This window comes from Rhincodon typus, chromosome 2 (genome assembly GCF_021869965.1).
Source record: "Rhincodon typus isolate 14 chromosome 2, sRhiTyp1.1, whole genome shotgun sequence".
Classification (NCBI taxonomy): domain Eukaryota; kingdom Metazoa; phylum Chordata; class Chondrichthyes; order Orectolobiformes; family Rhincodontidae; genus Rhincodon; species Rhincodon typus.
Genome location: NC_063333.1, coordinates 100,686,370 through 100,710,141, shown reverse-complemented (window position 1 = coordinate 100,710,141; position 23,772 = coordinate 100,686,370). Strand labels below are relative to the sequence as shown.

General features: G+C 42.0%; 1 protein-coding gene across 1 annotated transcript in view; it reads left to right on the top strand.

Moving 5' to 3' along the window:
- LOC109925386 (adenylate cyclase type 2-like) overlaps positions 1-23,772 on the top strand; it is a 74,101-nt gene that overhangs the window by 6,023 nt on the left and 44,306 nt on the right. Inside the window, exon 2 of the mRNA XM_048608635.1 lies at positions 4,508-4,662. Coding sequence (XP_048464592.1) covers positions 4,508-4,662 — 155 coding nt within the window. The remainder of the gene's footprint in view (positions 1-4,507; positions 4,663-23,772) is intronic.

The window sequence follows — 23,772 nt, the reverse complement described above, 5'->3', positions numbered from 1 at the left end:
TTGCGTGAGAACATTATTTAAACGGGCAACAACAGCACAGAGCTTGCCAAGAAGAAGAAGAGTACCTCTTCCAAGTATTCAAAGACAATGGATACCCGAAAAACTGGGTCAGAAGATGCCTATCACACACACAACAACAGGAAGATACTACACACCCCGACATACTCACCACGCTAGCTTACATCAGGGACACATCTGGACTGATCACAAGACTCCTACCACCACCAGGCATCACAATAGCACACACAAGCCCACATCAATCCTACGCCAACTGCACACCTGAACCAGATACCCACTACCCACTATGGACAGGACCAATGTCATATACAAGATTCCCTGCAGAGACTGCGACAAACATTACATAGGACAGACAGGAAGGAAATTAACCACAAAGGTACACAAACATCAATTGGCAACAAAAAGACACAACCAATACTCACGCATCTCTATCCACATGGATAAGGAGAACCACCAATTCACTTGGGACAACCCAGGATCCTGGGACAGGCAAAGCGGAGACAAGCACAGGAATTCCTAGAAGCCTGGTACTCCACTAAGAAAGCCATCAATAAACACATAGAGCTAGACCCCCAAATCCACTCCATAAAACCGGAAGTGAAGTAATCCAGCTCAACGGACTCCAGAGTTCAAATAACGGGTGGGAAAACACAACAGCGCTTCATCGGAGGCTGCATTGATGATATTACCCAGCAGGGTAATGAAACATCTGTGGAACAACGAACCAGCTTGGTGAGCCAACCAACCACAACATTCACAACCCGAGCTACAAATCTACTCTAAAATCTTAGAGATTCCTGATCAGCCATATGATGGAAAGAGCACCTCTAACATCACTGTCCACAGCTTCAAGCTGTCACACATATATAAAACATTCATGTTGCCACACAACATGGATTCTGAGTGAAGTGTAACAAACACATCATTCATTTTAATATAATTGATTGTGATGTTACTTGTAGAGACCAAAACTTGTTAATAAAAGGAAGCCAGCAGAAAATGAAGCCCTGACAAGAATTTCACATTATAAAACTTTTAATAACTAAAATTAACATAATCAAAGCACTAAGTAACAGGTGAAAGATAATCAAAGACATTTTTCACTTCAGATAGCTGATGCAGCAAGTCTAGCCCTCCTGTAGTTCCAAGTATTTGCATAATTTTCCATACTAATGGGACACCATGTGCAATCTCACAATAGTTCCAAATCGACCTTCACTACGTAGGATATTTCACTTCCCATTCAATTGTTTCAGCCTTTTTTTATTTAAAAAATATATTTTATTCATAAAATGTCTCTTTGTATATATACATTGTCACAAAAGCAGTTCGGTTCTGTAAACTTGCAGAAATACACAAAACACTGGACTTTGACTCTATCCAAAAAAACCAAAGACCTTTCTTACACATACAATACTAATCAAATATTTGAGGCTCTAGGAAGGTCCAATAACTAACAGACCCCTTGAGGCAGATTCGTCAGCAGCTGAAATTCCCAGAAATAATTACTACCACTATTTACAAATTCTCTCTCACTCAGGTTTATAGTACAGGTAGCACAGAATCCCTGGAGCCTGCCTTCTTATATACCCCTCTTATAATAGCAGCAGTGAATCATGTCTAATCCACAATCCCTTTTCCTTCCTGTCTTCAGCTCTCTATCCTTTCTAACTATATAGCACATACATTAACATAGTCACTAATCTATTCACAGAGACCTGCTTTGCTGCAAGAGTTTGTTTGACAAATGCCAAACAGAGAACTGCTCAATTCAGAAAGAACCTTGATTCTTTCCTCTCACACAAATTCTTAATCTCTTTTGAACTACCAAACTAAAATTATAGACTGAAATTCAACACAATTTTTAGGTTTCTATTTACCCTTTGCTCTTAGTTTATCCTCATGGCAATTTCAGGTAACATTGGTTTTTCCCTGGACCTTAGTGTCCCGGTTAGTAAGCCAATCAACCCTCTTTCAGAACTACTTCCCAGTTCTCTTGGTTTTAAGAGGGCCAAGACAGAGAAAAAAATACAGGCTTTTCCCAAAGCATGTGGATAATCACACATCCATCCCTTGAAAGAGAAAAGTCTTACTGAAGTAAAGATCTTTTGACATCCCTTTCAAAATACAACACATTTTAATGTCATAAACATCTTTATAGCCATCTTATTACACACTGCGCCAATAACGATTTTCCTTTGCCATATTATGCAATTATACATTATACACTGATAACACACTAAAGCTTAACTTATACCAAAGCCAACCACTTGTGTCAAATAGCTTTTCAAGTACAATTAGTGTGAGTTCTTAGAGTCCCTCAAGTTTCAAGTAATAAGGCAGTTTCAGCAGCCTTGGCATGCTTTCCCAAAACCACTGTAAGACGGCAACACCTCATTATAAGAAATCCACCCCTTTCCATATGTAAATTAGGAATGAACCCCACAGTCACAAAGCTGTTACCCTTGTCATTTTTTAAAGTAACCTTTTGCAAAGTAACAAGTGAACAATTTTCAAATACGTCCCTGAATAATATGTCTTTGTTCAGTGAGACTCCAGGAGAGAGTTTCATGTTACCTGCCATCATTAGTAATAGTGTTGCTGCTGGATCTCTAAGGAAAACAGTTAACATAGAACATAAAACATAGAACATAGAACATTACAGCGCAGTACAGGCCCTTCGGCCCTCGATGTTGCGCCGACCTGTGAAACCAATCTGAAGCCCATCTAACCTAAACTATTCCATTATCATCCATATGTTTATCCAATGACCATTTAAATGCCCTTAAAGTGGGCGAGTCTACTATTTTTGCAGGCAGGGCATTCCACGCCCTTACTACTCTCTGAGTAAAGAACCTACCTCTGACATCTGTCCTATATCTATCACCCCTCAATTTAAAGCTATGTCCCCTCGTGCTAGCCATCACCATCCGAGGAAAAAGGCTCCCACTGTCCACCCTATCTAATCCTCTGATCATCTTGTATGTCTCTATCAAGTCACCTCTTAACCTTCTTCTCTCTAATGAAAACAGCCTCAAGACCCTCAGCCTTTCCTCATAAGACCTTCCCTCCATACCAGGCAACATCCTGGTAAATCTCCTCTGCACCCTTTCCAATGCTTCCACATCCTTCCTATAATGCGGTGACCAGAACTGTACGCAATACTCCAAGTGCGGCCGCACCAGAGTTTTGTACAGCTGCAACATGACCTCATGGCTCCGAAACTCAATCCCTCTACCAATAAAACCTAACATACTGTACGCCTTCTTAACAACGCTATCAACCTGCCTGTCTCTTGAGATAAACCTGGGGACACTCACGATTAGTCAGAAAACTTTAATAATTTCTTGAATCCTAATTTATGTCATCAGTAAACACAGGAGACCTGTCAGCTTATTATAATCTTTACCTCTAGGCCAGTATTCTGTGGAAGATCACTGTGCAGGTGTACTGATACTTGCTTTTCCATGTACAGTATTCAGCCTTTGCCTGTCCATTGTAACAAATGAGTTCCACCAAATCAAAGTTAAAACCATCCAGACTTTCTTTTTTACAAACTTGAGGAGTATCTGTGTCTTTACCCTTTGTCATCTCTCTCAGCATTCTTTTCACTATCAAAATCCTCTCTCTTCAGTTTCTTTGTTAGCTTCCAAACTGGGGCTTATCACTAAAATGTTTGAGTCAATTTGTAATCACCTGTCATTTCTGCAAACCTGTTCTTCTAGGTGGGATCTTAATCCATAACAGACAATAATTTTATGTTTGCACAAAAAAATTTTCCAAGGTTCTCAAAGTCTTGTCCAGCCATCATCAATCTGGACCACCTATCATCACTACTTTCTCTTCTCTCGAAAGTTCTACAAAGGTTTATTTGGGTTTCTTTTCAAATATTTAAATTTCTATCTGTATGCTTCTGGAACTAAGTTTTAGGTACTGAGAACAGCATTCTTTACTCTGTCATAACCACCTGATTTCTGTTCTGAAAGGGATGGATAGACTTCCAAAACTTTAATCACAAAGATGTTCTGTAGGAGCTCAATGATCTTCTGACCATTTCAGTTTTGTGGCAATTTTATGAAATGATACAAAATTCATTTCTACTACTACTTCATTCAATTTTAGTACCAAGCAAATATTCTTTTACCAATCAGAAGTACAAGGTGTTGTTTCTAAACCATCCACACCCATAAGCAGAAACTTACTTATGTTGCTGGGATGTCATTTTTACTACTGAACATATTTTCAACTGTGCATGTTTAGGTCAAGGCAATGCCCTCACTCAGATTGTGTTCAGCATGGGCCATGTTGAAATTTTGTAGAAGGACAGCAGTTGCCATTTTGATGCTTTACATCATCTATCACCCTGAAATGGGCACAATTTTGCCACTTATGTTTAAGTTGTTTGAATAGAAACAGAAGTAAGAAATGAGAAAATATGATGTTATGTAACTTTTTAATTTGTATGTTTCTTTTCCTTGTCTTTCGAAAGGAACGTCTGTTACTGTCGTTGCTTCCTGCACATATTGCCATGGAGATGAAGGCTGAAATCATTCAGCGATTACAAGGACCAAAATCTGGTCATTGCCAGCTAGAAAATACAAATAACTTTCACAATTTGTATGTGAAGAGGCACACAAATGTGAGGTACTTTCATTTTTTCTTAAACATATGAAAATAGTACAAGAAAAACATCTTGACAATCTTGTAGTATGTTTTAAAAAGAAACACTTTGTAAAGTTATTTATTCATTTCAGTTGCTGATGATTATTTTTCATATGGGTTTTATGTCTTTACTTCCATGCATTAATTCATATATCTTGAAAACAGCAAACTATTATATCACTGTTCAAATTATTATCAGGATTAAAATAATGATATGCAGAATATATTTTTGAGTTGTTCTTTTGGGAGTTGGCTGGTCCATTTATTTCAGCTTTGGTTATGGTTCATGAGCCAGATGTTTGGATATCAGTTTCAGTCTCTTTAAAGTTTGAGGTAAGATTTGACTTTAATAAAATGGCAGGTCTGGAATTTTTGTACAAGTTTTATACAAGTGCCTTACCATAAGACGTTCTTGTATGTTTCTTTGGCAGTTCAACAATATGGTCCTAGGCTTTCTCCCATTTTCTAGCCTCGAATTTTGTCTTTTCCTTCATTTTCACAATTTGAATTCCTCAAGGGCCCAAAAATTCCAGTCAGCATTGGAGAGGGTTGCCAAACACTGATCGCAATTTACACTGAGCACTTATCAATGTGTGTTGGGGTCATTTCACCTTGCAATGCCAAATCTAGCAGAGATTCAGGGATGAATGCTATCAGGGGGCACACTGTAGGATGCAATTCAGGTGAAGTCATGTCCCATTTTCTCACAGGAAGACACTGATATTATGGTCTGTCTTCAGTTCATGGGCTTGTATTGTTTTAAACAGAGTTGTCAATCTCTGAAAGAGCACAACCCCACCCCTGAAAATACTGTTACCCCCTTCAACTTCATGACAGTGTTCACCCTCTATTTCACACCCTGACAGTGTTTGCCACTCCTCTCTCTTACCTCAACAATATTCAAATCCCTCTCTTATCCTGATGATATTCACTCCACTTCTTTTACCCAAAAGTATTCACCGTGCCTCGCCTCGCTCACCCGAGGCAAACAGGAAAGTGCTCAGCCCAGCCTTCCCCTTCCCACACCTGCACCATCTGCGCTAACTCTTCTGCAGCACCTGGAGAGGAGCCAGGGATTCTAGAAAGTGAGTCACGAGGCGGAGTGTGGGTGGAGCTGAGCAGGGGTGGGGTCAGGTGCAGTGTTGAGCATTATCCATGATATGGGACAGGGAGAGCACAATCTGGTGCAGCAAAGAGGACTGGGGAGAGGAGAGCACTAGTGCTGCTGTGTGAATGCTGTATGTGGTGTTGGGGGAGGAGCAGGTGGCCACTGTCTATGGTATGGGTGGAGAGGGAGCTTTAAGCACAGTCCAGAGACTAGATGGTAAGAACTATCAGCACATGAGGGTAAGCACTGCTTTGGGCGGTGGAGTGCTTTGACAGTAGCTGATTTGCCTAATACCCTGAGCTGGCTTTACACATACAATACAAAGCTCTCAGTAAATCTGCATAAAAACCAGAGTGTGTATTGGGCAAATAGCTCACGTCTGCATGGTTCTGGCCGTGATGTTGGACTGGTCCATGAAGGATGAAACCAGCAACTAGAAGTTCAAAGTTCTTAAGTTCATTCCTCAGGGTCTTACAACATATTACCGACCTAAATTAAGTCGGAAGTCACTCCTTTCAATCACCATTGCAAACCCCATTGATCCTAATGTTCTGGCAGTGAAAATCACCATCAGATTGCAGCCCTCACTCCCATTATTTTCAGCAACAATCAGGATCAATGTTGTTGGTCAGGCCTTTCAGCATCTTCAGAAATGCAGAACATGCCTGATATTGGAGTTCTGCTCCATGGCACAGTACCATCAGGGAAAGACAAGCTACGCTCCCTTTTCATGGCACTAAGTGCTGTATTCTGGAGAATTTTCATTCATTAACACACTCAAAATCTTTGGGCCCTTTAAACAGTTTTGTGTATTTTTCCATAAATGAGTGTGAGTGGGGCAAGCCCAAAAGGTTACAGGGTGGGCTGGGTGGAAGATAGATTGTTTGCCAACTGGATATATAATGTGGAGAGTGGTGGATGGGTAGGGTGGCAGTTCAGGATGGTACCTGATTACCATCCTTTCAAGAGCAATTAAAGATGGGCAATAAATGCTTCCCTTGCCTATGGTTTTCACATTTCCAAAATATTCAAATAAACTCTATATTCATCGGTTGTCAACAATGGAGATGTACAGATTGAAATATTTATGATGTAAAAAGCCAGCATGACATTCAGCTAACCCCCACTGTTTGTGTGTCTGCTTTTTGTGAATTTGCTTATTTGCGCAAAATTTGCCATACAACTTCTCGCCCGCTGTGAGTTCAGTCTTTGTTTTGTCGCACTTTTAAAACAGAGGAAAGTTTGTTTCCTAGCACAGAAAATATGCACTGCAAATATGCAGTCTGCAATGTTCTCTGTTTGTGAAAATGACTGTTTACAAGGTTTACGAGGAATGTGATTCTGGCAAATTACAGAACTTTACTGTAAATATAGTTTGCATATATCAGAGGGGACTGATAACAGTGAATTGACACCTTAATACTGTAAGTAAGAACAGTAACTCCTATGATTGTATGATTAACACAGCAAGTATTTACAGGGATAGTAGGAACTGCAGATGCTGGAGAATCTGAGATAACAAGGTGTAGAGCTGGATGAACACAGCTGGCCAAGCAGCATCAGAGGAGCAGGAAAGGTGATGTTTCGGGCCTAGACTCTTCAGTTTAGAATATTAATTTGATTTTATTATTGTCACGTGTATCTAGGTACAGTGAAAAGTGATTTCTCCCGTGCTTTATAGGCAGACTGTGCTATGCAATTACATCAGGGTATCAGAACAGAGTGCAGGATACAATGTTACAGCTGTTGGGAAGGTGCTGAGGGTGTTTAATATTAACATTAAAGAGGTCCATTCAAAAGTCTGACAACAGCGGCGAAGAAGCTGTTGTTGAATCTTTTTATACATGAATGCAAACTGTATACTGTATTCCAAGTTTGTGAAATGGACAAGATTGGTTTATTCTGAAAAGTTCACAACATAATAAACAATTGTGGAAAGGTAAAACTGCCCCCAGCAATAATAAAGAAATTTTCTTGCAATGGTAAATATCATTCATAAAAAGAGGACTACATTTTCCTACAGGTAGCAATGTTAAAAGTCAGTATTCCACTTTGTGGAAAATAGAATTAGATTTTCTGCTACAACATAAATTTCTTCTGATGCCCCTTTATGTTAATTTGCAATTAAATTTGTTTTGGAAAATAGATTATTATAAAGCATGATCAATGAAATATTATCCTGCTCTTTTTCAAAGTTTTGGCAAAGATCTGCAGCTCAGGTTGTGGGTGAGGTTGTTGACTTACTCGCCGAGGAGGCTTGTTCTCGTTCAGACGTTTTGTCACCATGCTAGGTGACATCATTAGTGAAGCCTCCGATGAAGTGATGTTATTCTACATGGTATTTTGTAAACCACGTTGGTTCTGTATATTGTGGGAATGGGGTCTTTAATCCTTGTAAGTGTTTGTCGTATCGTAACAAGAATTAAAGACCCCATTCCCACATGCAGAACTAACGTGGTTTACAAAATACCATGCAATGACTGCCACAAACATTACATCGGACAGACAGGAAGGAAACTAGCCATCAGAATACATGAACATCAGCTAGCAGCAAAGCGGCACAACAAACTCTCCTTAATATCAGTGCACTCAGGCAGTGAAGGCCATCAGTTTAACTGGGACAAGGTAACCATAGTAGCCCAAGTCAAACACAGACACGCACGGGAATTCCTAGAGGCATGGTTCTCCACCCGTAATGTTATCAACAAACACATAGAATTGGACCCCATACACAAACCCATACAAATCAAAAACGGAAATGACACTACTCACTACAACGGACCAAACAGTATAAATTCCAAGCGGAGTGGAATAACATCACTTCATCGGAGGCTCCACTGATGATGTCACCTAGCATGGTGACGAAACGTCTGAACAAGAACAAGCCAGCTCGGCAAGCAAGTCAACAACCTCATCCTGTTCTTTTGTTAACATGGTAATATATCTTTTGGGATTGCATACTATTGATATAACACAGCGCATCATCTGACTTGTGATAAAGAATGTGTAAGGTTTTCTTTGAAGGCAAACATGCAGGTTCAGTGGCTGGTAAAGAAAGCAAATAGTATATTGGCCTTCATAGTAAGAGGATTCAAGTACAGGTGCAGAGAGGTCTTCCTGCAATTATTGTAGGACTTTAGTGTGACAACACTTAAAGTACTATGTGCAGTTTTGGTCTCCTTATCTGAAGAAGGTTGTTCTTGCTATAGGGTACATACAACAAACGTTTACTGGACTGATTTCTGGGTTGGTAGGACTGCCGTATGAGGAGAGTTTGAATTGTCTAGAATTATATTCATTGACGTTCTGAAGCGTAGGCGGAGATCCTGTAGAAACTTATAATATCCTAACAGGACCAAGAGAGGGTAGACGCAGGAAGGATGTTCCCAGCGGCAGAAGAGTTCAGAACCAGGGGTCACAGTCTAAGGATACGGGTTAGGCCATTTAGGACTGAGAAGATGACATGTTCTTTTACCCAGAGAGTGGTGAGCCTGTGGAATTCGCTACCACAGAAAGCAGTCGAGCCAAAGCATTATATGATTTCGAGAAGGAGTTGGATATAGCACCTGGGACTAAAGGGATCAAAGGATATGGGGGAAAAGCAGGAAGACGCTATTGAGTTGGATGATCAGCCATGATCATAATGAATGGCGGAGCAGGCTCGAAGGGCCAATTGGCTTACTTCTGCTCCTATTTTGTATGTTTCTATTTTTTGGGTTAAATTTAACTTTAATTGTAAGACCTAAATCATTTATAGTTATGCACTGAGTTGAAAGAGCTAACCTATAATTTTATTTATTTTGATTAGTGACAAGATCCGTTCCAGGTATCATTGCGTTTTCAATAGAGTTCTTGTGGTAAAGTGTTAATGTCCCTACCTCTGAGCCATGAGTCCTTGGTTCAAATCCTAATTGCTCTAGATGTGTGCAAAACACATCTGAACAGATTGATTAAAAATATCTCAATATGTTTTCCTAAGTTTCACAGAAATTGATTGGTTACCACCATCGAGATCAAGGTCTTAGACACTCAGTATCTGCTGAATGTGTGCTCCATCCCTCTAGCCATAGGTACTGAGCATCAATGGCAAGGCGAGAGTGAGACGGGGAACCTGACTTTCACTCCAGATACTTCTTCCTCTCATGGAGACAGGCTCGTGCCAGCAGGCACCATAGGAGGAAGGGCCACAAAAAATTCCTCTCAGGACCCTCCAGAGGTGCCTGGCCTTGCCAGCTTCCCTTTGCTTGTCTTTCCAACATGTGCAGAAGTCCAAGCTAAGGTATGTGAGCCTGCATCTTGCTGGATACTCTCAGCAGGTAGAGGTCCTTCAGGCCCAAGTTGCTCTGAGAATGTCAGGCAAGTCTTCCAAAACAACAGGACCAACTACAGACCAGGTCAGTCCTGCCTTAGACACAATGGGAGGAAGAAGAAAACAAATTTACTGAGGCCGCATTGGTAGCATGGGTGACACATCATTGTATATACTCTTGCACCTGTAAATATATGTTCACTTACACTTTTAAAGCATCCACTCTCAAGTCTTTGCCACTGTTGGACCTGGTGAAGTTGCACCCATTTGAGAAATAAGTAGCCTCTTCAGACATCCCAAGGATGAAAGAAGTTGTAATGACCAAGCATGAGACGATAGGAGCAGAATTGGCCATATGGTCCATTGAGTCCACTATACCATTCACTGAGATTGTAGCTGATCTGATAATCCTCACCTCCACTTTCCTGATTTCATAAGTAGGAAATAAGCATTTCTCATCTCTGACAAATAACTGACCACAAATAACAGACATCACAGATCCTTGAACTGTGACGTTGCTTACAGCAACCTCGGCATGTAGAGACATAGAGTCGGAAACAGACTCTTCAGCCCAACTCGTTCATGCCGACCAGATATCATATATAAATCTAGTCACATTTGCCAGCATTTGGCCCATATCCCTCTAAACCTTTCCTATTAATGTACCCATCCACTTGCCTTTTAAATGTTGTAATCGTACCAGCCTCCACCACTTCCTATGGCAGCCCATTCCATATACACACCAACCTTTGCATGCAAAAGTGGTCCTTTAAGTCCCTTTTATATCTTTCTTTCCTTACTTATCTTACACCTATACCCTCTAGTTTTGGACTTCCCCATCCAGAGAAAAGACCTTGCCTGTTTACCCTCTCCATGGCCCTCATGATTTTATAAACCTCTGTACGGTCACCGCTCAGCCTCCAATGCTCCAGGGAAAATAGCCCCAGCCTATTCAGCCTCTCCTTATAGCTCAAAGCCTCCAACCCTAGCAACATCCTAATAAATCTTTTCTGAACCATTTCTAGTTTCACAACATCCTTCTTATAGGTGGGAGACTAGAATTGCACACAATTCTCCAAAAGTGGCCAAACCAATGTCCTGTACAGCCACAACATGACCTCCCAACTCCTATATTCACTACACTGACCAGTAAAGGTAAGCATACCAAATGCCACCTTCACTAACCTGTTAACCTGCGACTCCACTTTCAAGGAACTATGATCCTGCACTCCAAGGTCTCTTTGTTCAGCAACACTCCCAAGGACCTTGCCATTAAGTGTATAAAAGTCCTGCCATGATTTGCCTTTCCAAAATGCACCACCTCACATTTATCTAAATTAAACTCCATCTGCCACTCCTCGGCCCATTGGCTCATCTGACCAACATCCCGCCATACTCTGACGTAACCTTCTTCGCTGTCCACTGCACCTCCAATTTTGGTGTCATCAGCAAACTTACTAACCGTACCTCCTATATTCACATCCAAATCATTTATATAAATGACATATCACTTGAATGTAGACAATAGTGTGGCCAAATGCACTCGACAAGGAATGGGGTGGGGTTGCCCTGTACAAATCATCTATACTTACACCCATCTTGTGAGTAACTACATGGAATCCAGTGATGATTCCACACATTGCTGGAGGTAAAACATCACTTTATCAGCTTTTTAAAGAAAGGCACTTCAATTCAAGTCAGGATGGTGAATGATAGGAAGTTCATGTTTCAATTCTTGCTTTTAGTGCAGTGGTCTAGAATGAGAAGCTGCACAAATCATAACTTCTGTCATGTTAAAGGCTGTCCTTGGAATGCTCAAGCATTTCAGGACAATTTGGCAGCGTACGTGAACTTTGAAACATTGAGAGCTAACTTATGATGAGGGTGAAAAGGAGGTGTTTCAAGATTGCTGCCAACCTCCTGCCTATCATGATAGACTTCACTGCACCACTCTTGGATATGATCAATTTTCTGAAGTTTTAAGAACAACCTAACCTTAGTGCCATGCGATTTTAGTACCCGCACTGACTGCTGCTTTCTCCATTATGGTGAGTAGCACTTGTAAAGTATAAATACTTGAAATTGGGACCACCTGAAGGTATTACTCGTACTATCAAATAGATGAGAAAGCATTTGTTCAGCAACAGAAAAGTTCAAGGACTTCACCAATAATCTGATTCATGTATACTTTGCTGATTGCTTTATAACCAATACGCAATGAAAAGATGTCCATTCTCAGCTCATCTTGAAAGTGGGTTCCACTGAAGTTCTTTCTGGCTTCTCACCTTTGACAGCGTACAACTTTATTATGCTGTCTTGGATGTCCTCCTAGCCAATGTTTCAGTCCTTATCCTCATCTATAAGCTCAGAGAATTGCTGTCAGTCCCCCATTTCCTCTGAATCCAGGACATTCATCTCTCTTTCCAGTCTTTTGGCTGCAGGTGTGAAGGGCACAGCATGACACAGTGATGGCCTCTCTGAAATAGTCCAAGCATCAAAGCCCTGTCTTTAGGAGGCCAATAGTCTGTTTCACTCACAATGGCCTTGGTGGAAGAACGGGCAGCTTTGTATCTCTATTGTGCATCAGTCTTAGTGTAAAGGTGTCATCAGCCATGTTTCGAAGGGATAACTCCGTTCTCTGTGTAAGGCCTAGGGAGGCAGGAACTTGTGACTTCTCTGGCATGATTACATCATAGCAACATCCAAGATATGTGGCACACACCTCCAAAATCTGGCACCGATGGTTGCAGATAAGCTGGACATTGACTGAGTCTGAATTCTGAAAAGAGCGATGGGGTGCACTTAAAGCAACATGGGTGCCAAGTTCAGTGCCCTGTCCCTTGCCAGCGATTTTGGAAAACCTCATAGCTGCAATTGCTCAACTGTTTTCATCACAAGGAAAGGATATTAACTGGTGTAATGTGTAGAAAATGGTATCAGTGATATCATGGATGCAGTTGTGGGATGAGGATTGGAATTTACCACACAGGAATCCAGTTGCACCTTGAAATGAGCTGCTGGCATAAAAATTCAATGCACTGTAACTTTAGCAGTTACTGAAATGAGATGTCCTCCCATTCCCTTCTAGTACAAGCCTTACTCCAGCAGATGACACAGTTTTGTGATGATGATCACAAACATCCATACTATGTCTGCACTGCTTTTTTGACAGCTTTTGAAAATCACAGTGAGATTGATAGATGTCATTCTCTTCTGCTCGCTGAATAGACTTAGCGGCCTGGACTCTTTTTGAATTGAATCGAATTAGCTTCATTGTCACACGTACTCGAGTACAGTGAAAAGATTATAAGTCGCCACTTACAGCACCATCTTAGGTTCAAAGGTTCTAGGTACAATCCTTAGTTACAGAATAGAGAAATGAAGAAAATAAGTCATATTACAGCTATACACGGTATAACCACAGGTCAGAAATACAGGAAGCAAAGTTAAAAAAACAAACAACAGTCTCTCTCCAAATGCTGTCTGCAGTAGACCAGCAGGGGGGGCTTCCACGTGGTCAGACTGCTGTCTGCCACCACATTCCACACTGGGCCACTGATCGCTGGCATCCCTGCTTTGAGTCGCTGGTCACTGGCATCCGGCTTTAGGTCGCTGATCACAGGCATCCCTGCTCTGGCTGCTAGTGTCTCCGCTGACCAATAGGAGACCGGGGCTGAGTGTCCGAGGTTGAGAGTAGAGAGGAGAGAGGGAGAAAAGAAAGAAAGAGAAAGAAGAAAAAGAACGGTGGAGCAGAGGAGCTCAGGCTGGAGTGTAATACTTTGCCGCCATCTTACCTCCTTAGCATTCTTTGCTGACGAATGCCACAGGCTAACCAATCAATAGGCAATTAGACACACAATATAATTTCATGATGAGATAGTAGGAACTGCCGATGCTGGAGTTTGAGATAACTAGGTGTGGAGCTGGAGGAACACAGCAGGCCAGGCAGCATCAGAAGAGCAGGAAAGCTGACATTTTGGGTCTGGACCCTTCTTCAGAAATGGGGGAGGGGAAGGGGGCTCTGAAATAAATTGGGGGAGCGGTGATAGAAGGTGGATAGTGGAGCAGATAGGTGGAGAGAAGACGGACAGGTCAAGGAGGCGGGGATGAAGCTAGTAAAGGTGAGTGTAGGTAGGGAGTGGGGATGGGGGTTGGTCAGTGAGGAGGGAGGGGCTGGTAGGTGGGAGAGAAGACGGACAGGTCAGGGAGGCGGGGATGAGAGGGGGTGCTGGTCTTGGGATGAGGTCGGGGGTGGGAAGATTTTGAAGCTCGTAAAGTCCACATTGAGACCATTGGTTGTAGGGTTCCAAGGCAGAATATGAGGTGCTGTTCCTCCAGTTTTCAGGTGGCATTGTTGTGACACTGGAGGAGGCCCAGGATGGACATGTTGTCCAGGGAGTGGGATTGGGAGTTGAAGTGGATCGTGATTGGGAGGTGTTGTCGTTAATTGCGAACCGAGTGTAGGTGTTCCACAAAGCGGGCTCCGAGCCTCCGCTTGGTCTCCCTGATGTAGAGGAAGCCACAACGGGAACAGCGGATACAATAGACCACATTAGCGGATGTGAATTAGATTAGGTGAACGTCTGGTTAATGTGGAAAGTTTTCTTGGGGCCTGGGATGGAGGTGAGGGGGGAGGTGTAGGGGCAGGTGTAGCACCTCCTGTGGTTGCAGGGAAAGGTGCCGGGGGTGGTGGGGCTAGTGGGGTGTGTGGAGCAGATGAGGGAGTCGCAGAGAGAGCGGTCCCTCCGGAAGGCAGATAAGTGTGGGCAGGGAAATATATCCTTCGTAGTGGGGTCAGATTGCAGGTGGCGCAAGTGGCGGAGAATAATACGTTGAATCCGGTGGTCAATGGGGTGATACATGAGGACAAGGGGCATTCTGTCTTTGTTTTAATTGCGGGGAGGGGCTGTGAGGGCTGAGGTGCGGGAAACGCAAGAGGGGCGGTCGAGGCATTTTTGACCACTGTGGGAGAGAAACTGCGGTCCTTGAAAAATTTCATGATAGCAGCTTGCTGAGGCCACAATTTTTAATGTTCATTCTTTTGAACATAATGATGTGCTAACAAATTGCAATTTTAAAGCAGATGGATGGCATTACTAAATCAGTGGAAGCATGATAAATGTAAGCAGGGCCTCATATTCAAAGAATTATACTCCAACACTGAAGAGAAAAACAGCAACTTTCCTGACCCGAAACGTCAGTTTTCCTGTTCCTCTGATATTGCTTGGCCTGCTGTGTTCCTCCAGCTCCACACTTTGTTATCTTATAACTTTCTCCATCCAGTCTGTATGCAATGGCAGCCATCTGGCTTGTTATTGGGAAGTTGAGTTTGGAGCAAAATTTGCAAGATTTCAGCATTGTGTCCTCAAGTGATTTGCAGGCTTTGCCTTTGATGCAAGATCCCCTCCTCCCTCTAATTCCTCATGTTCCGTTTTGTTTTGCTGGCACTTTGTCTTTGATGATCTTTTAGCTCCTACTGTTTCTGTTCATCCCATTTATGTAATCTTTAATGACACTAATCTAACCCCTGACTCCATCAATTTGTAAGTTGTCATGATCTTGTTGACCATACATTCTCCACATACATTGAGGCCAGAATGATTGTCCTTTGTTAAAGAAAAAACCCTGCCAATATTTCCTGTGCCTCCTGTGCTCTATAAGAGCCCACCCCTCTATCTTGAATTTCCCTCTTTCACTATAATCATTCCTCGGTGAGCCAGTCCAATGAACCCAATTCAGATTTAAGATTTCTGCTTTCCCCAGGACTGAACCCAGAAAAGCCTCTGATTTTTAATAGTTAAACCACTGGACTGATAATAGCCGAGCCCTGATGTCTCCACAGAATGCCTGCTTGTGCTAAAAAGGAGGCAGGCAGAGTTGCACAACAATTAAATGAATTGAGCTAACAAGGAGATGCAATTCCACAGAAATAAGGTGATTACAGCTCATTAGTGAGACTCAGAACTCACGTTTAAAATCTACAGGGAAAATCAGAAAAGCTTCTCATCTCAAAACATAAGATTACCAAGTAAGTTACTAAACTAAGTTTTACTTCAGCTTGAGCCATAAAAGTAACTATAAATCCTTGCTTTTTCTTCTAGGCCAAATGACTATTCTTCTTTACAAGAAGTGTTTTACAATTAGCCTCAATTAAACAGAATTTATAAATTCCTTACTTGCTTAATCATATCGTATTATTAATTATTGAAAAATAAACCAATCCTACAAATGTTTCGACTTTATGATCTTTCAACAGCTGAAGTAAACTTCGGCCAAAAACATGAAAATGTTTTGAGATAAGAAGCTTTTACTTAAAGACAGAGCTATGTTTTAAAATGATCTGGTATTGTAACTAACTGGACAAAACTTTCCACTCCTTTGAGTGGCATGGTCAATGGAGAGAAAGTTGGGAAAATACAAAGGAGTTGGAGGAATCAGATAATTGAAGTCATAGAGATGTTATATGTATTGCCTTTAATGTAGTAAAATGTCCCATGGTGCTCCACAGGAGAGTTATAAAGCAAAATATGACATTAAACCAACACAAGGAGATGTTGCGAAAATATGCTCAGTGTCAGAGACTGGATATACAGCTAAATATATATTAGAAAGGCCACAGCATACAATGCCACCATCAGAAGACTGTGCTTCACCAGCACAGATAGGCACACATTATTGGACTCTGTTGCACATGTAAAATTGATTGCACGGTATGCCTTTTTCTCATTCATTCAAAAGACATTGCTGGCTAGGCCAGTATTTTTTATCCATTCTTAAATATTCTTGAGAATGTAGTGGTGACCTGTTGCAGTCCATGTCATGTAGTCACACTCAAAGTGCTTTTAGGGAAGGAAGAACAGGATATTGACTCCAATTAGTAAAAGAACAATGATATAGTTTCAAGTCAGGATGATGTGTGGTTTAGTGGGAAACTTGCAGGTGGTGCAGATATGAGTCTGAGACGAGTGTGAAGCAAGTCAGCATCACTGTGAAGCAGACTAGGTAAAGTGCGCAACAAGTCAGCATCACTGCAAAGCAGTGGGATGACGACCTATGTTAGAAGGTCACTGGCGGCAGGAGACTGAAAGCCATTGACAGACAGCCCCTTCAAGCTGTTTCTATCTGTCAGAGTCAAAGTCATAGAAGTCTTCAGCACAGACAATGGCCCTTCGGTTCATTGAGACTGCGCCGGTCAAAAAACAAGCACGTAATTGTTCTAAAACTAAAATGTGCCATCATGGAAAAACAGGTAGATGGTTGGTGGGTTCTTCTTCCATGTCTGTTTTGATTGGTTGTGTGGCAGGCGATAGAAAGTAGGTAGAATGGCTAAGTACTCAAATTGGCAGGGACTAGTGGTGTCCCACAAGGATCTGTGTTAGGGCCTCAGTTATTCACATTATTTATTAACGACTTGGATAATGGCATAGAAAATCACATATCCAAATGTTCTGATGACACAAAATTAGGTGGCATTGTAGACAGTGTAGATGATAACATAAAATTACAAAGTGACATTGATAGAATGGTGAATGGGGAAAACAGTAGTAGATGGAGTTCAATGTAAACAAGTGTGAGGTTATCCATTTTGGACCTAAAAAGGAAAGATTGGGATATTTTCTAGATGATATGAAGTTAAATATAGTGGATGTCCAAAGTGACTTGTGGGATCAGGTGTATAGATCTTTAAGATGTCCCAAACAGGTGCAGAAAATAATCAAGAAAGCTAATGATATGCTGACCTCTTTATCTAGAGGAGTGATGTGCTGAGAAGATCTGGGTACAATGTAAGTTTACAAGAATGATACCTGAACTTCAGGGGTTAAGTTATCAGGAGAGTTTACACAAATTAGGCCTGTTTTCTCAAGAATTTGGAGGGTTAAGTGGTGTTCTGATTGAAGACTTCAAGACATTAACAGGAGAAGACAGGACAGATAAAGATAAACTATTTCCACTGGTTGGAGATTCTAGAACTAGGAGTCCGTAGTCTAGAAATTAGGGCCAGACCATTCAGGAGAGATGCCAGAAAGCACTTCTACACAAAAAAAGTAGAGGTTTCGAACTCTGTTCCACACATGGCAATTATTGCTATATCAGTTGTTAATTTTAAATCTGAGTCAGACAAACTTTTATTAAGCAAAGGTATCAAGTATATCTATCAAAGACAGGTATATGGAGTTAGGCCACAGATCAGACATGATACAATTGAGTGGCAGAACAGGTTCAAGGGTAACTATTTTATTTATCTATATTAAGTGCTCTTTAGGTATACGTTTTCCCAAACTTGGATGCCCTAATGAGGCTATTTTACAAAGTCCCTTATACTGAGCATTACCAGCTGATCAGTTTAACAAACTTCTACGATGCTCTCGTTTCCTGCTCTGTTTTTATACTAAGCATGCACTGGCTGCCAGCAGCTGAGGTGGAGCACACCCAGAAGGTTAGGGAAGGAAAGGCAAATGACAGCATCCTCCCTCACTTCACTGAAACTTCACACTTACCAAACTCCATCATGCTCAGTGCCAGCTGAGCTTGGTGCACTCTGAATACTAACCACTGTGCCCCATAAGCTCTCCTCATGTCAACTGATATAATCTAAATAAATCTTCATGAGAAAATGCAGGCTGTAAAGGATGTTTCCCCCAATAATAAATTACAAGTCACTAGATATGCACCTAAGATGGCAACTGTCTAAATCATCGTGTTGAGCTCTAGCTATACTATGTAACTTCGGATGTAGATTCACTGCATAGTTAATCTACTGCGGTGATCCATCAGGTAACTGTCATCTACATTGGAATAATGAATGGTCAACGGAAAATATGGGCAATTGTGACTTTGTTGGTCACAATTGATTTAGATCCAAAAGAAGATTGAATATCTGAGCATTGAACTAAAGACAAGGTCATTTTTACTTTTTTACTTTCAGATGTGATATCCTAATTTAAGAAGCTTTGATGTGTTGATTATCAGTTGTTGACATTGTTTCCCATGGCATTGGCACAGGCTGGAGATTGCCAGCCTCTGATCGACTGGCACGTTTTGCAGGTGTGTTAGAGGGGAAGGATCCCTGTTCCTGGAGCCCTAATTCACGAGGAAGACAGTAACAGCTAGACAAGCAGCTGAGGTGGCTGATGATTTTGAAAGTCTAGGTGCCTTCCAAGGCTAGTTACTGGGGGACAAATTCTACCCACTCTGACCATGATTCATGACACCATATGCAACCCTCTGAATGAGGCAGAGAGCATGTTTAATGCCGCATATGATTCAACGTGGGCTGTGGTGGAACAGTATGTAGGGCTCTTAAAGATTCTGCTGCTGGACTAGTCTGGGGAGGTGTGGGAGACCCTTTGGTATAGTCCAGACAGAATGTGCCACATTACCCTGTCATGCTGTGCCCTGTACAATTGGAGCAGGCAATGAGGCAATGCCCTAAATGCAAAGGAACTGGTGGAATATGCCCGCCTTCTGAGAAGGAGGATGAGGACATTGGGGAGGAGGAATGTGACATTGTCTAGCTGCAATGTGTTCTACAAACCAGTTAAAACGTCATCAACATCCACTTCCTATTGAAGACAACTGGGTGAATCCGACAAACGTCGTCCAACAATTTTTGGTCATGATGCCAAAATCTGGTTGGCATTATGAAGGCAAAGTCCAGCTTTCTCTGGTTTCATTTCTGTTCCCTTTTCCTTTCTGTAAGTAAAAGCTCACATTTGTGTTTGTGTCATTTGTACAATTGTTTGCTTGTATGTAATGTTTCCCTGTGAACAATGACAAAGTGCAGGTCTACAGTGGGCATTAGGGAAAAAGTAACATTGACTTAAAGTGTATTCAGACAGGATGTAGCTACGGACAAGTAAAGTGTGTGGCATGCTGTTTAAACACTGATGAGGCTGAGAGGATGGGATTGTAAGTGCAAAGGAGAGTCAGTGATGCTGGCTTCTGTGGGCTGTGTAGCTTTATGGCTGCTGTGCTGTTACATTGCAAGTGAGGGGCTATGCTGGATTACCGATATTATCTGGGTGAACAGCGACATTTCAAACATGGCATGGATGGAAGGGACACAGTGTTTTGGCAGATATCCTGTGATTAAGTTATTGTGGGGACAGCATGTGGTACGACAGGGTGAAAATCTACTGTGGGCAATGCTATAGAGGCAGGGAAGGCATTACTCTGGATAGTTTGGTAAGATGTGGCAGGAAATCTTCCTAGGCCTCACTATGAAAAAAACTTAATGTATCGCTGACTTAGCCAAAAAAAATGCAAGATTCAACCCTAAACATTTTATTGAAACATCAAAACAGTCAATTTATTTCTCTTGATTACTTTTATCTAGAATAAAAGACCCCGTGAACAGGTCATTTCAAAAAACTCAAAAGTAACACACTTATTATGGGTATAACTTATTCTTACAATAAGTTGAAAAACTGATTATCAACGAAGCTATTTGAAAACACTCAAAGGTGCCTTGTCCGAGTGTTTATGTTGCTTTTTGACATTTTGGAAGCCTCGATGTGGCAAAACCACAGCTACTAGATCCAACGGAGGACTGTCTAGGGACATCTGGGGCCCAGGGCAATTCACCAAACATAGATGTTCTAACAAACTCCACACTGCAATGGGAAATTTTGAGCCTGGCGGGTCGCTCTGGTTAGTTTGCCAAGGCCAAGAACATCATTTTATTTACATTTATGCATAGTAAAACTACTGTACAATACCATCACAACTAAACTATCTTACCCACTACCTTTAAACATAACTTGTGTTGGTGCCCACATAAAAGTGGCCTTTTTTGCCCACCACACCTTGACACGGGGGTGGGTGAGAGACATTCTCAGCTTGCACTGGGCAGCATTATGTCATCTTCATCTGTTGCTGAAGATCTGAAGAAGCTCCAGCATCAGGGAGATAGTCAGCCTAGACACATCTTGGGCAAAGGACTTGTATCTCTGTATGCCCAAAAAACGCATAAAAATATTGTTACTTCCAAACCACTTGCCTTGCGCTGCCACGACAAATCCAAAGAACAAGGGTTCGGTTACATCTGTCAGGTCTTCGATTTCTCTTCTCAAGTGTTCGTACTACTTGGTCATCTCTGCCCCTTAGTCATCTTTGAAGTGAACCATCACATCCACCACGGCAATTCTTCAATCCTTCTTGAAGATGAGATCGTATTTCCAAAGGTTTCCATCGTTGTCCTAGATCCAAGGTTCCACATAGGTTGCCCATCCATATCTGCTGATAAACTGGTGGAGCTTCTCTGCAATCTTTGGCACTTGATTCTGGCATTCTTCATGAAGGGACAAATTCTGGAAATGTCGCATCTCCAGCAATCCTTTGATAAGTATGGTCTGCCTCTAGTAAGCGTTGTTCAGGTTGGATAAAGGTTGCAGCTTGGCAGAAGACTGATGAACCTTGATAATTTTGTATGAAATGATGTCTTTGTCCATGAGTTGGACACAATATCATTCTTATGATACTGTATACCGACTTGACTTTTCGGGTTAGACCACTTTTCTAGGTCCCAGTCACACCAAGCCATGTAGTCAATAGTGTCTGACTGCATGTTGTTGGATTGGTGGATCCAGGGTTGTCTCCAATTCTGCCAATGAGTTCTTGTGAGCTTTCATCCTGAGTTGATAGCTTTCGACTTCCTTGAGGACTTTAAGATTTCTCAGTCCTTCAGTATGTCTGATGTTGTCTTCCTGGAAAGAGGCCCAGATCACTAGGCACTTAGATCATTCACGTGACTGTCTTTTGCAGATTATGGCAGCCAGAATTTGGACCTCTAACTTGGGCATGCCCAATCCTCCATCTCTGTTTCTGGTGTGGAGTAGTCCGTCTGTGGTGTGAAGTGGGAGATGTAGGATCTCCCTGACTGAAATCCTTATAATGGCATCAAGTTTCTGGATTGTGTTCTGTGAGGCTTCTTTGAGGATTAAGTGGTGGTACAATCTTGGAATCATATGCGTCCTCATGAGTTCCAGTTTCTATATGGGCAGAGACCAGTGTCCTGAAGCTTAGAAATCCACGTCTTCAGTTTCTCTCCCCACTCTCTCTCCGGGACATGCGCCCATGATTGACACGGGCTTCCAGGTATTTCTCAGTGTCGCCTGGGGAATGTAGGCAATGGTGTTTTCTTTCAGGGCCCTGTTTCTTTTGTGATTATAAATAAAGGTCTTCTCTTTATAAGTAAAATGGAATCCTTTCATCTTTGAGATTTTAGTAGTTAGACTGGTATTCTCACAAAATGATTGGATGAATTTCAGGTGCTTTACCATTCCGGTGTGGGAGTCGCTCAACAATGTGATATCGTCAGCAAAAGCCATGGCAGAACAGTTGATCTTCCTTCCGTCAAGTTGCATGGACACTCCGGTGCTGGCATCCTCAAGAGTGCACATTAATGGATCCAATGCTATGTTGAACAAAATTGGTGATCTCCCTGCTTATAGAGTTGGTTCTGCAGCCAATACCTTCAATTATCATTGAGTTGTTTTTGTACATATCCTCAATAAGCTGAATGAATTCCTTTGGCAAGCAAGCTCATTGCGGGTCTTTCAATAAATGTGTATGTCCAATCGAATCGATTGCCTTAGCCAAGTCAATAAAGACAATTGCGAGGTCCTTCCTGTTTCTCTTGGTGCCTCTGATGATGTTAGCCAGGACTGCAATGTTCTTGTGGCATCCTGGTGTTGCTGCCAAGTACCCTTTCTAACCCTGTCTAGGGTTAAGTTGGACTATCTCATTCAGTCGCTTTGCCATGACTTTAGTGAAAAGGCGAAGAAACATGAGCCCGATTGTAATAAGACCTCCAGCTGTCTATGTCACCCAGCATCTTTGGGTTTTCAGTCTTCGCTATCAACATGGTCCAATTCCTCTTCAGCGGCTCCAGGATCATGCATGTCCTCATCCAAAGGGTGAAGAGTCTTGGCGTCCTTGAGGTGTCTCCATCGAGGATCTTCTGGATGTCTTCCACCTTCATGCTGTTGGGTCCTGCAGCACTCCTGCGGTTGATTCCTGTGATGGCTGCACCGAATTCCTCCTCCTCAATGGGTCACATGAGCAATCCGTCATCCTTGCTGCCAGTGTATGGTTTGAATTTATCGATATTTGCCTTGTTGTTCATGGTTGAGAGTTTAGTGACAAAGTTGTCTTTCAGTCCTTCCTTGGAAAGTGGACATGATCTGTCTGGCTAGCTGTCTCCTGTCTTGAGAAGTAGAGAAGTTGATTGGTCTGGAACTTTGCCTTCCTCGCTGCCTAATGCCTTCTGGCACCGGAGTTCTTCCGAAATTCTCTTCTTTTTCTCCTTCACTCCAACCTTTGCCGTCAACTTCCTTTTCTGGTCTTCTTTCCATCTGTCTTCTGTCCTTGGAGAGTTTCTTCTCCATTGACGAGGAGGTCTGTGATACATTCTATTAGTCCCAGACCCAGGGCTCTAACCTCGGGGTCACCCTTATTTTTCAGAAGTTCTTCTGCTTGCATAAGCTGATTATCTATTTCTCAAAGTTTTGGAGTGCAGGCTGGTGGTCTGATAACTCTTTTTTTGTTAATGGACACCTGGGGATTCATGTCCACTGTCTTCTGTAAGGGGGACCACTGGAGGTTCAGACACTGGAGCTTGAGATCCCACATCAATGTTTTGCACCATCCTTCTCATATCAGAGATCTGTTTGGG